This window comes from Bidens hawaiensis, unplaced genomic scaffold (genome assembly GCF_021521415.1).
Source record: "Bidens hawaiensis isolate Kalapana, Puna unplaced genomic scaffold, B.hawaiensis_p1.1 tig00016131_1, whole genome shotgun sequence".
NCBI lineage: Eukaryota > Viridiplantae > Streptophyta > Magnoliopsida > Asterales > Asteraceae > Bidens > Bidens hawaiensis.
Window position 1 is genome coordinate 91,505 of NW_027492470.1, and position 11,851 is coordinate 103,355.

The window sequence follows — 11,851 nt, forward strand, 5'->3', positions numbered from 1 at the left end:
AACTCGTGCGTGCCCGCACGTCCCACGGACACGAATGCAACTCAGAAAACCCAGGCCCGCGTGAGGCGATTTTTTGCACTCGTTTTTGAGACTGCTCACTGGTGCATTTCTTAACTGATAGTCAATGACATTAATGATCATTATTCAGTAATGATTATTATTTTCTGTTTCGTTGCACTAATGACCATTATTATGATAATTACTAGTAAGTATTATTATGCACTAACGGTCAATAATAAGTTATGAGTTTTATTGTTATAAAACTAGATGAAATGTTGCAGTTCATATAATAGAAAAAACACACAACTCTTTCATCATCTCCGCTGCAATATCATTACGGTTTCGTTTCAGAAAAGTGATCAAGTCCGGCAGTCCGCTACTGCTTCGAACCGGAGTACCCTGGGAACAGACCATGAATCCGTTTAAGGGAATTGTGTCAAACATAAGCCCGGTTCACTGTTATAATTTATTGTTTCTATTTTATTGTTTCCAGTTCTAATACAGAATTACCAATAGAAACCTCATATATATTGTGGCTGCTACAGGAGGAAGATGGTGTGGGTGGTTGCAAGTGAGTGATGTTAGTGGAGGTGTTTGGTGGTGGTGGTAACGGATGCTAGGGCTTATGTAGAAGAAAGATGAAGTGGTGGTGTGAGACTTACAATTTGTTTTTTTTTTTTATTATTTCGTCATTGTAAAAATAAAAACAATGAAGTTAGGGTCTCGTTAACTTGGGAGTGACAGAAGAAAAATAAGATGAAAGTTAGGAGCGATGACAATTATTTCGTTAGCTGGGAATGTTCCCAGCCAACAAATGAAAGTTTGGTGGAGTGCTAAGGGAGAGACCTGGTGTTTCAAGTGACCTAGGTTTGATTCATGCCCTCACCGTTTAGTTTCAGGTGATGACGCCATTTAGTTTCGGGTGATGACTGGAAACTAGGCGAATGGGTGGCAATCACTAGTTCGATCCTTAAACTTAACGGATTTTATCTCACGGTATAGTCTTGCTTTAGGACAAATGCGTCTTTTAGGGGAGGGTTTTCTTCGATGGTGACGTTGATCGTTAAGAAAATGAATGAATAATTAAAAAAAATAACCATATAGACTGTAGAGGGTATAAAGACGAAGAGAAACTATGTAGAAATTTACAGAGCAGAGAATACAAAAACATGAATGAATGAGTGGAATCCACTATGCTATGCAAATTGATTGAAGGGTGGGTGATTCCCAAAACTAAAACTAAAACTAAAAGCAAAACCCTTAAAACATTTCCCCAAAGATTCATTCAATAACTTTCTTGGCTTTCAACATATCCGATCCCCTTCTTGTAAGTTTTATCTTTCTTCTTTCTTTCACTTTCCTTTTATTCCTCTCACTCTCTCTCTCTCTCTCTCTCTATATATATATATATATATATATATATATATATATTATATTGCCTTAGATTCTTGCTGTGTTTTCATGTTCATCCCACAAAGATAGACAGACCCCTTTTCATCAATCTGCAGGTACCCACTTGCCTTTTACCTCGAAAAGAATTAAAATTTCATATGGGTTTCTTTTTTCCTTTGATTCTTCATCTTTTTGTAACTGTGTTTCATCTTCAAATTGTTATCTTTTATTCCAAACTTCACTTTTTTATTTGTGTGTGTGTGTGTGTAAAATTTTGGTTATAATCTGTGTTTGTTTCGATTAAAATCCCAAAAAACAATCAAAATTTCATATGGGTTTCTTTTTTTTTCTTTGATTGTTGACTTTTTTGAAACTGTGCTTAATCTTGAAATTGTTATCTTTTATCAGAAAGTTCACTTTTTATTATTATTATTTTGTAAAATTTTGCTTATAATCTGTGTTTGTGTTGATTGAAATCCCAAAAAAGAATTAAAATTTCATATGGGTTTCTTTTTCTTTGAAATTTTTCATCTTGAAATTGTTATTTTTTATAAAGTTGGCTTTCTGACTTTGTTCTTTTTGAATTTGGGTTCATTTTTCAGGGCCTTTTTGAGTCTGGGTTGTCAATTCTATCGACTCAGCTTGTATGGACCAAACATCACTCACTTTCCCATAACTTCTTTTTATTCCAACTTCTCATTAGGGTTTGATTCTTTTAATTCTTACATTAAACCAGCTCTATTTCATTGCAAATTTCAGATATATTGCTACAAAAGTAATACACTTGTTACCTCATAATCTTTCACCTTCCCACCCCGTATTGATCCAAAGATCGCTTCTATTTCGTTTCGGTACTAGTGTTTTGCTCTCTCGAGCTTCGTAACCGAATCTTGAATTTGGTTTCTATTATTATTTGGAGTTGTTAGAAAATATTATCAAAATTTGTGTGCTTGCTATTTACTGTTGAGTCATAGTTCTTGTATCTTTGTCTTTAAGATGATTGTTAAGGAAATAGAAAAACACAAGATTACACGAATAGGCGATTTTGGACAATAGTCCTACATCTTTTTGGCATTTATATGTCTAAATATTGTTTAAAATTACCAGGTAGTGTAAGATGAAGTGTTTCCTATGGCATTTTTTTTAGAATAGTTATCTGTTTGCATTGTAAAATCCAAGATGATGATTTGGAAATCCAGTAATATCTTTATTATTTGGTGTGCAAGTGTATTATTACTTTATTAGATATTGTTGACCTTTTATCCTTATTTAACTTTTGTTATGTTTTTGAACTGTACTTATTGTCCCAAAAGTTGCAATCGTTCTTGCGTTTGATCACACCCAAAAAGTGTAAAACATTCTTTAACGATCATAAGTTATTGATAAAATCTTAGCAACGTTGTTAGTTATATTATTATAATCAATGGTATTGTAGCTTATAGTGGTATTTGTAAATCTTTTAATTTGTTTTATCATTTGATTTCAGGAGATCGAAATAATTGGCGGGCGGGGTTGTTATGGGAGATCATTTCGTGTTTTTAGTTGACCGGCTGCTCACCGAGTCCACTTTGGAGGCTGCAATTGAAAGCAGAAACCCTTCAAAACAATTGGATACATTGGAAAACAATGACACAATAATAAATTGTTCTTCAAATGTTCCCTTCAATCCAAAGAAGTTGGTTGAGTGTAGAATATGTCAAGATGAAGACTTTGATTCAAATATGGAGACACCTTGTTCTTGTTGTGGCAGCCTAAAGGTTTCTTTTCTTATATCTAGTTATTATTTTAGCCCTTTTATATTTTATAATTTTAGTATGGTATATTGTCTTACATTTATGTAATGTACTAGTTTTGTAACACTTTGTTTGACATTAATGCCCTTGGCTTGTAAACGAACCGAACGTTTAGTGAACGAGCATGTCTTGTTCATTTATGCTCGCTTGGTTGTGTTCATTTGTGTTTGTTGGGTTACGTTCATTTATTTATACTTTTTTGAGTTATTCAATCTAGTCTAGTTTTATTAACCTTTTGGGCTCAACAGATCGATGTTGACATTTACTTATAATTGGTTTTCGCGCATTTATGCTCATTTGTAGCTGTTTATACTGTTAAAGAACAAACATTAATGAACATGAACACACTTGTTTTCTTAACGAACGAACATGCACAACAAAATTCTGTTCTTTTAATTGTTCATGTTCGATTGTTTATCCTGTTAAAGTTAATCGAACAAACATGAACATGCCCCGTTCAACTTTGGTTGGTTCGTTTACAAGCCAAGCCTAATGCCCTATCTAGGAGAACAAATCAAGATGTATTTTGTGGGCCCATTAATGAGTCGTGTTCTAGCTTTTTTTTAGCTTTCTTGTGTTCATACTCGTTTTTACTTTTTGTAGTATGCTCATCGCAGATGTGTGCAAAGATGGTGTAACGAGAAGGGTGACACTATTTGTGAAATATGCCATCAGGTGCGGTTTTATTATTATTTGATCTTTTTCCTTTTTTAAAATTTATTGTCCCTTAATTTTATTTTCAAAATATTCGATGTATCTTATTCTTTTACTAAAAATGGCTAAATTGCAGCAATTCAAGCCAGGCTATACCGCACCATCACCTGACTTCCGGTTAGGTGGCATTCCATTAAATTTAAGGTACATAGTTTGTTAAGAGTCATAGGTTGACTTTTGAGGTCATAGCTGTTTCTTTGTGATTTCAAAATAAACGAAATTGTTACTCTATTAAAACATAATTTTCCCCGTGTTCGTAAACTATGTAAGATTCCATATTGGTTAGTTAGTTAGTTTATTCTTGGAATTAAATAAGTCTTTACGATTAGAAGTGAAGGATTGGTTAATTTGACCTCAATAGTCAAATGTTGTGGAATATGAGTTTATTTTGTTTTGTTGCTAAAAATCTGTTTTTAGGGGGAATTGGCATATTGCTAGGAGGGATGCAAACAATAATTCTCGAATAATCACGGTTGTGTCACCTGACCGTAGTTTTCTTGATCACGAATATGATACCGATCCCACTTCTAGAAGCTTCTTCTGCTTCCGCTCAGTCGCTGCCATTGTATGATCTTCCTCCAACCTCTTACAATTTCCTTTTTGTGTGTGTACATACATACACGCATACAACACGATTTTATTTATGTGGATAAAGTAGAATTGCTTATAAATTCAAGTTCTTGGGGGGGGGGGGGGGGGGTTAACTTTTAAAAGGGTAAAATAGTCAATTAACCCATTTTCAATACCCAAAACTAACCCTGTTAACTTTTTGGACCATGGATGAAAGAGAAATACGTAGTTGGGGACCATATCCGTAACTTTTAAACAAATCCATAATTTACTACCTGGACCATCCGTGTATTTTACTCTTCTTTTTATGCATATTTATAATATAATTATACTATTATTTAGTTATTTTGTTATAACTTTGTATATAATAATTATTATGTAGTTATATATATTTAATATACTAAATAAAAATTATATAAAATATAGGCTTGCAAGCCTAGTGTCATAGCCAAACTCAGCACGTGAAATTTAGGCTCGAGCTCATTTAAGCTCTACCCTGCTTGGTTCGAGCTTTTAGCTAGCCGATTCAGAGTATCTCACCCACTAGTGGCTTGGCTCGGCATGCTCACACCACTGGTAACTAAATTTCTTTTGTTAATGTTTGCGTGCAGTTTGTGGTTCTCCTATTCTTGCGTCATGCTCTTCCCGTCATCGTCAACAAGGCGGACAGTGAATCTTTTCTAACATTTATGGTAAAAGATAATATTACAGTTTGTGTTATGTAATTTGTAGTAATGATAACATGTATTCACCAGTTTTTTTTGTTTCCATTTGTTTTCAGTTATGGTTCTTACGAACCTCGGCGGTTGTTTTACCAATCTTCATTATTATGAAAGCCATGACGGCTTTGATAAACGGGAGGCGCCAACTGGTGAGTGGTTTTCTCAAATTCGTTAATGACACTAGTTAACAGCGAAGTCAAACCACTTATTATGTTTTGGGTTGACTTTTGTAGGCGTCTAATGTATCAGCATCATCTCTTTCTTCTTCTAATGAGGGAGAAGGTGGAACACGTCCGCCTGTCATCCGGGTGCATGGCTGATATGGGGTGCGGTTTGAGCCACCTGGAACCGGAAAGGATGGCTCATTTGTATGATGCGCCATCTTGTCAACCTGTGGTGTTAAATTGTAGATCATATAAACGTCTTAAACGCCCAGTTTTATGGCGGTTTGGGTAAAGTAAATGTAGTAGCTTTAAGGAATAACTAACTGTATTATGCACAATTTATGTATATGTATTTGGTTTTCTTATGTATTTTTATTATTATATTTATAAAGAAAATTAAATGCACGTAATAGACTAATAGTATTGATGCAGATCTCATAAACATGTATGTATAATCATACGATCATTTTGTTATATGATCATGTTATGAACATACATTATTAATATGTTATGTACCATATATATTACACTGTATATGTGTGTATATATCTTTGGCATGCCATCGTGAAAGTACCTCTAATGATTCGTAATTTTTGCTTGATACAAATGATGATGCGCTTTAGACTTTAGTGCAGGTTCATTCAAACTATACAACGATGAATTTGAGTATGCTCAAATAATAAAGCCTGTCATTCTTATAAAGTTTGCTAAGTCGTTAAAAAAAACAAGTTGATAACACCCACAACCATTTTTGCATCTCACCAACGTGTCATCATGACCGCCTCTATCGTTGTTGACTTGTTGCCTCCACCATTGCCCATGTCATAGTTGGCTCTACCACCACTGCTGTTGGCTCTACCCATTTTGATGTTGCTGTCACGATGTAAATTTGTAGTATTTAGCATATATCGCTTAGTTGAGTCTGAAAGCTAGGATGATAATGGAAGTTTAACGTGTTTGTTTCGAGAATCGATATCTGATTAGACTTCAATATTATCTTTATGTGTGGTTAAATATGATGATTAAATGTAGGGCTGAGCACGGTTCGGTTAGATTCGGTTCGGTTTTTAGGTAAAACGAAAACCGAAACCGAATCCTTGGGTTTTTTAATATGCAAAGCGTTTGTTCAGTTTTTTGGTTTTTTCGATTTCGGTTCGATTATAATCGGTTTTTTTTTCCAATTATGTGTAGCCATTGCAAAAAATTTTAAAAATGATGATGATGACTTTAAGCTTGTAAGAATGTATTTGAGTACCACAAATATATTAAATACAAAAACAAAAAATAGACACCTTTTACGTGAAATAATACGAATAAAAAGTTGTTAGAGTCGTAAAGTTTAAAATTCAACAAAATAATTAACAAAAAAAAAAAGTTTAGTCTTAATATTCATTCATCATCTTTTTCATCTTCAAAGTTTAGCCTTAGTCTTCATCCTCGTCATAATTTTTATCAACATTATTCGGTTCGGTTTTTTTTGGTTGTTTAGAAATGGAAAACCGAACCGTAACCGAAAATCCGGGTTTTCAAAAATATAAAAAATTAACCGTCAGTTAATGCTTCGATTCGGTTTTTTCAGTTAATTCGGTTTCGGTTCGGTTAATCCAATTTTCTATATAAAGTAAATGTGACTATTCGGTGTCACGAGACTCTTTTTTGAATACTTTAATTGTTTTTTTTTTGCTTTTCAAAATACGTTTGTTTTTTTGTTGTTTAAGTTATGCTTATACCCAACGAACATACAAATACTAACAATATTTGCGTCTGCTTGCCATCTAACGCTCGGGTTTTACCAACGTCCATGTTTCAAAGCTCAAGTTTTACCAACGCACAGGCTTCACTGACAACACCCTAATTAACACTCAGGTTTTATCAACGTCCGGGTTTTACCATCCGAGTAAACGCCGCTTTATATATTTTAATTTCTTTTATATGCAAATGCTAATAGTCATTTTATTTGTTAATTTCACGAACTTATCTTTTGTTTTTAGTTATGGTACCGTAAAATGTAACCAATACAGGCAGAATATAAGTCGAGTCACCGTCGCAACGCTCAGGTTTTACCAACTGAAAAAACGTTGTTTTAAATTAATTAAATTTTTATACAATAAGTTGTATGAGTGCAGCTACATTTTTTTGTTTTTTTCAATTTATTAATTTGAATAATCTGTGTTTTAGTTTGTGCTGCAAAGCCCTAATTGGGCCAAGTGGCACCACCTCAATGGTCCAAAATTTTGTATTTTTTTGTTGGTTAAATGATTTTTCTTTTTGTTTTTTTTTCTAGATGCGTAACAAGCATTATGTTTTTTGTTTTACCGAAATCATGTTGATTTACCGCCACAACATCCAGGGCTAACAATGCTTGGGTTTTACCGACTCATCGCGCCACATCCAGTACCTACAACGCTCGGGTTTTACCAACGCCCGGGTTTTACCAACCTTTATTTTAGTTCCGATACCGTAACAAATGTAAACGAAATCTATGAAATTCACGTTGACCACCGCCGAAAATCTCGGATTTTTACCAGCGCCCCGATTTTACCAACTCACCACCACAAACGCCCGAATACGAGTCGACTCGTCGTTTCGATGATCAGGTTTTACCAACGCTCGGGTTTACCAAGCAAATAAACATTGTTTTAAATATGGTAACAGAAAAAATTATAATATGTTATACGAGTGCCCTAGAGTCACTGCTCAGCGTCTGGGACCGACCGCGACGTTACCCCATTGGCTCACCTTAATTTTTATTTTTTGTTTTCGTTTTGTTTTAGTTCCAGTACCATAACGAACGTTGTTAATGTTGACTAAATTCGTGTTGACTAGCTGCTGTCGTCCGGGGCCAACCGACGTTACCCCATTGGCCTACCTCAATTTTTATTCTTATTTTTTTGTTTCCATTTTGTTTTAGTTACAATACTGTAATGGACGTAGCTACTATTGACTGAATCCGCGTTGATTCGCCACTGCAACACCCGAGTTTTGCTGACCGATTTTACCGTGCAACACGCGGGTAAATCATTAGTATGTATTAAAGTTGAAGTTTGGTGCCGCACAAGCCTTATTGGGTCAAGTGGCGGCACCAAACAGGTCCATAAAATTTTTTTAGTTATGAATGCAATGGAAACGGATTCTGACTGACCTCTAAATTATCTTTTTTTTTGTTTTGGTTTTGGTACTCTAGCGAGAGTGACAGAATCCTACCGACTTTGCGTAGACTCACCACCTCAACATCCGGGGATGACAACTCTCGAGTTTGACCAACATCCGAGCTTTACCAATCGACACCACCCCATTGATCCACCTCAATTTTTATATATGTATTTTTTCCTTGAGTTCCGGTTTCGTAATGAATGTAATTGAAACCAACCGAATTCACATCGGGTTAGCACCTCAACGCCCGAGATCAACATCGCAGTTTACCACCGATCGGTTTTTACCGACCGAATAAATGTCGTTTTTATTTTTTTATACTCTTTTGTATGTTAATTGTTTTATATTCTTTTACCGACTGAATAACTATGTTATTCTTTAGGTATATTGGTTTTTAATGATCCCAACTATTGTCTTTTGGTCACTGCTAGTCCCAACTAATGAATTGGCTACTGATGGTCCAAACTTTTAAAGTATTTGTTTCTAATGGTCCGCGACTAACAGAATCTTAACGCCGTTAGTTTCGGGTCGTCAGGAAAACATTTTTGGCCGGAAAATTCAAATTTGTTGCCGGAAAACACCACCTGAACACCGCAACCACCACCAATTGACTCACCGCTAACCAACTACCATCACTTGAGCACCATCAACCGATTCTGACGATGGTTCTAGGGTTTCCGGCGAGACCTCAATAATTGAGGCTTTTACTAGAAAAAGGTTCCTAAAGGTCCGATATGAAGTTACCAAGATGTTTAGGACGAAAATGTTGAGGTTTCGGGAAAAAATTGAGTTTTCCGACCAAAACCGTTTTTCCGGCGACTTGAAACTAACGACGTTAGGATTCTGTTAGTCGCGGACCGTTAGGAACAAATACTTTAAAAGTTGAGACCACTAATAGCCAATTCATTAGTTGGGACCAGCAATGACCAAAATACAGTAGTTGGGATCATTAAAAACCAATATACCTATTCTTTATAGTGCGACTATACGAGTATTGTTACTTATTTTTGTTTTTTTTTTTTTATTTTAAATACGTTAATTTGACGATTTTATCTTTTAGATTTAGTTTCAGTACCGTAACGAACATAGCCAAAACCAACTGTATTTGTGTAAACTCGGCGCTGCGGGGTGCATTACTAGTTAAATGTACAAGTTGGAAGGGTTTTGCAAAAAAGGAAAAAAATGGGTTTTTAGTGTAAATGCATTTACTTGTTCCACTTCCAAGTAGGAAGGAAGGAAGAAAGGATTTGGAGAGAAAAGAAAAGAAACATAAACATAAACATAAACATAAACATAAACATAAACATAAACATAAACATCAGGCAGGCAGAGGTTCATATTTTAGCCTCCCTCAATCGCCAATCATCTTTCCCTTGCAGACCGGACATCCATCACCCATCGCCAATCACCTTCTTTCTTTCTTTCTTTCTTTCTTTCAATCATATCATATCTTCGTCTCGATCATCATCGTAAGCATTGTCCATTCGATCATCACCAAACCAAACCTGTTTCCTTTAATCAGGTATATATTATTCATTCATTCTTTCTTTTCATTATTATTATTATACATCTTATTATTATTATTCGATTAGGTTTGTATAAATCAATTATTAATTAGTAAGTACGCAATAGCAACTTTCAATTAATCCAAATGAATAATGTTTTTGAGGAGCATTGTTCACTGCTTTATTTCAATTTCGCTATTTACCCCGTTAACCACTCCAGTTTCCGTACATACTCGTGTTGTTACTTCAGCACAGCAGCTAAATGATTTTTGCTAACCCCTAGAGGACCTACTCGCTTACCAATGGACGGTGCTTATTTCCGGGGCTATCCATAAACAATCATATATTATAAAAGCGTAATGATTTAGAGTCTTCAAAAAAAAAAAAAAATCCATAATATAATTGAGACTTGAATCGTCACGCCATCTGTGATTCAAACTTAAATCACCGGTTTACAAGGATTTTACCAGAGTTGTTTGATAAATAAATACTTACTTGAATATGTGGAATCACATATACATACATACATAAAAGTTAGATTAGTTTTTGTATCTTACTATACTAACTTCTAAAGATTCTGTGTATCTATGAATGATATCAAGGTTATGATTCAGATTTCTTTACATTTGTGGTTTCATTTTGCTCGATATCCCAAGACTTTGAACACCCCTAATGTAGATTAGTGTAATTTGAACATTTGATATTTAATTTGGATCTGTTGCAGATGTTTCAGCCTTCTATCAAAATGGAAAATGGTGATGACGTTATTCAAATGGATAATTTACAAATGATCCCGTTTGACGACGAAAATGACCCTGAAGTGATAGCCCGCCGCATAAAGAACAGAGAAAGACAACGCAGGTATAGGGCTAGGAAGCGGCAAGAAGCGGATTTAAAGCGTGCCAGCATCAGCATCAGTCACCCACAAACACAACTCAGTAATAGCATCATAACCCATGTTGACCAAACGCAAGTTGACCAAACCCAACTCAGTGATACTGCTGTGACTCGCGTTTACAGTCAAAGAAACTGGAAAAAAGAGGCCAGGACCGCCCATTTGAATAAACAACAAAACGAAGGAAGTCAAAGTCAAGTGAATGTAATTGTGAGTACACCAAGTGGCAGGAACTGGAAAGCCGAAGCAAGAAACAAAAAAGGAAACTGAATTTGGTTGCTTTATTAGGACAGATTTCAACAACTGAGGTGGGTTTGTTTTTCTAGTCACAAATATCAGACAGGGAGTTCTACTATTCAACTATATTGATAGATGGTTCTATTGCACATTGTACAACTCTACAATGTACGAGTTTTACATTTTTTTTTATAAATTTTGCTAATAATCTGTGCTTGTTTTGCTGAAATCCCAAAAAAGAGCAAGTATTTCATACGGGTTTCTTTTTTTGAAACTGTGTTTCATCTTGAATTTGTTATTTTCTTTATTAGAAAATTGGCTTTTTGACTTTTTGTTCTTTTTGAATTTTGGTTGTCATTTGAATCCCTGTTCTATTGGCTCTCCTTATATGGACCGACCAAACATCACTCACTTTTTTTTTTCTTTCACATTTTTTATAATCTCTTTTTAATCCAATTTCTCATTTCAATTTTGCATCCTTAAGTTATACAATGAAACCAAGCTCTATTTCATTGCAAAACTTCAAATATAATATCACAAAAGTAATAAATACACTTGTACCTTTCCAGCCTGTATCCTTCTTTTTCATTTGGGCACTAGTTTTTTGCTCTCTTTAGAGCATATCTTGATTTGTAACCGAATCTTGAAGTTGGTTTCGATTATTATTTTGAGTTGTTAGGGAATATTATCAAAATTTGTGTGCTTG

At 34.8% G+C, this 11,851-nt stretch overlaps 1 protein-coding gene across 1 annotated transcript; it reads left to right on the top strand.

The window, feature by feature from the left end:
* Positions 1-1,452: 1,452 nt before the first annotated feature.
* LOC143550721 (uncharacterized) lies at positions 1,453-11,178 on the top strand. Its single transcript, XM_077041322.1, has 9 exons — positions 1,453-1,508; positions 2,879-3,149; positions 3,789-3,860; positions 3,976-4,043; positions 4,317-4,464; positions 5,081-5,161; positions 5,251-5,340; positions 5,425-5,499; positions 10,738-11,178. Exons 2-9 carry the CDS (start codon positions 2,910-2,912, stop codon positions 11,176-11,178), a joined length of 1,215 nt encoding a protein of 404 aa, XP_076897437.1. The 5' UTR covers positions 1,453-1,508; positions 2,879-2,909.
* Positions 11,179-11,851: the final 673 nt, after the last annotated feature.

Excerpts from the sequence above, each read along its gene's own strand:
- LOC143550721 (XM_077041322.1), top strand. The coding sequence starts at position 2,910 with ATGGGAGATCATTTCGTGTTTTTAGTTGACCGGCTGCTCACCGAGTCC. Across the intron at positions 4,465-5,080 it reads TCCGCTCAGTCGCTGCCATT|TTTGTGGTTCTCCTATTCTT; the intron begins GTATGATCTTCC and ends GTTTGCGTGCAG. Across the intron at positions 5,341-5,424 it reads TAAACGGGAGGCGCCAACTG|GCGTCTAATGTATCAGCATC; the intron begins GTGAGTGGTTTT and ends TGACTTTTGTAG.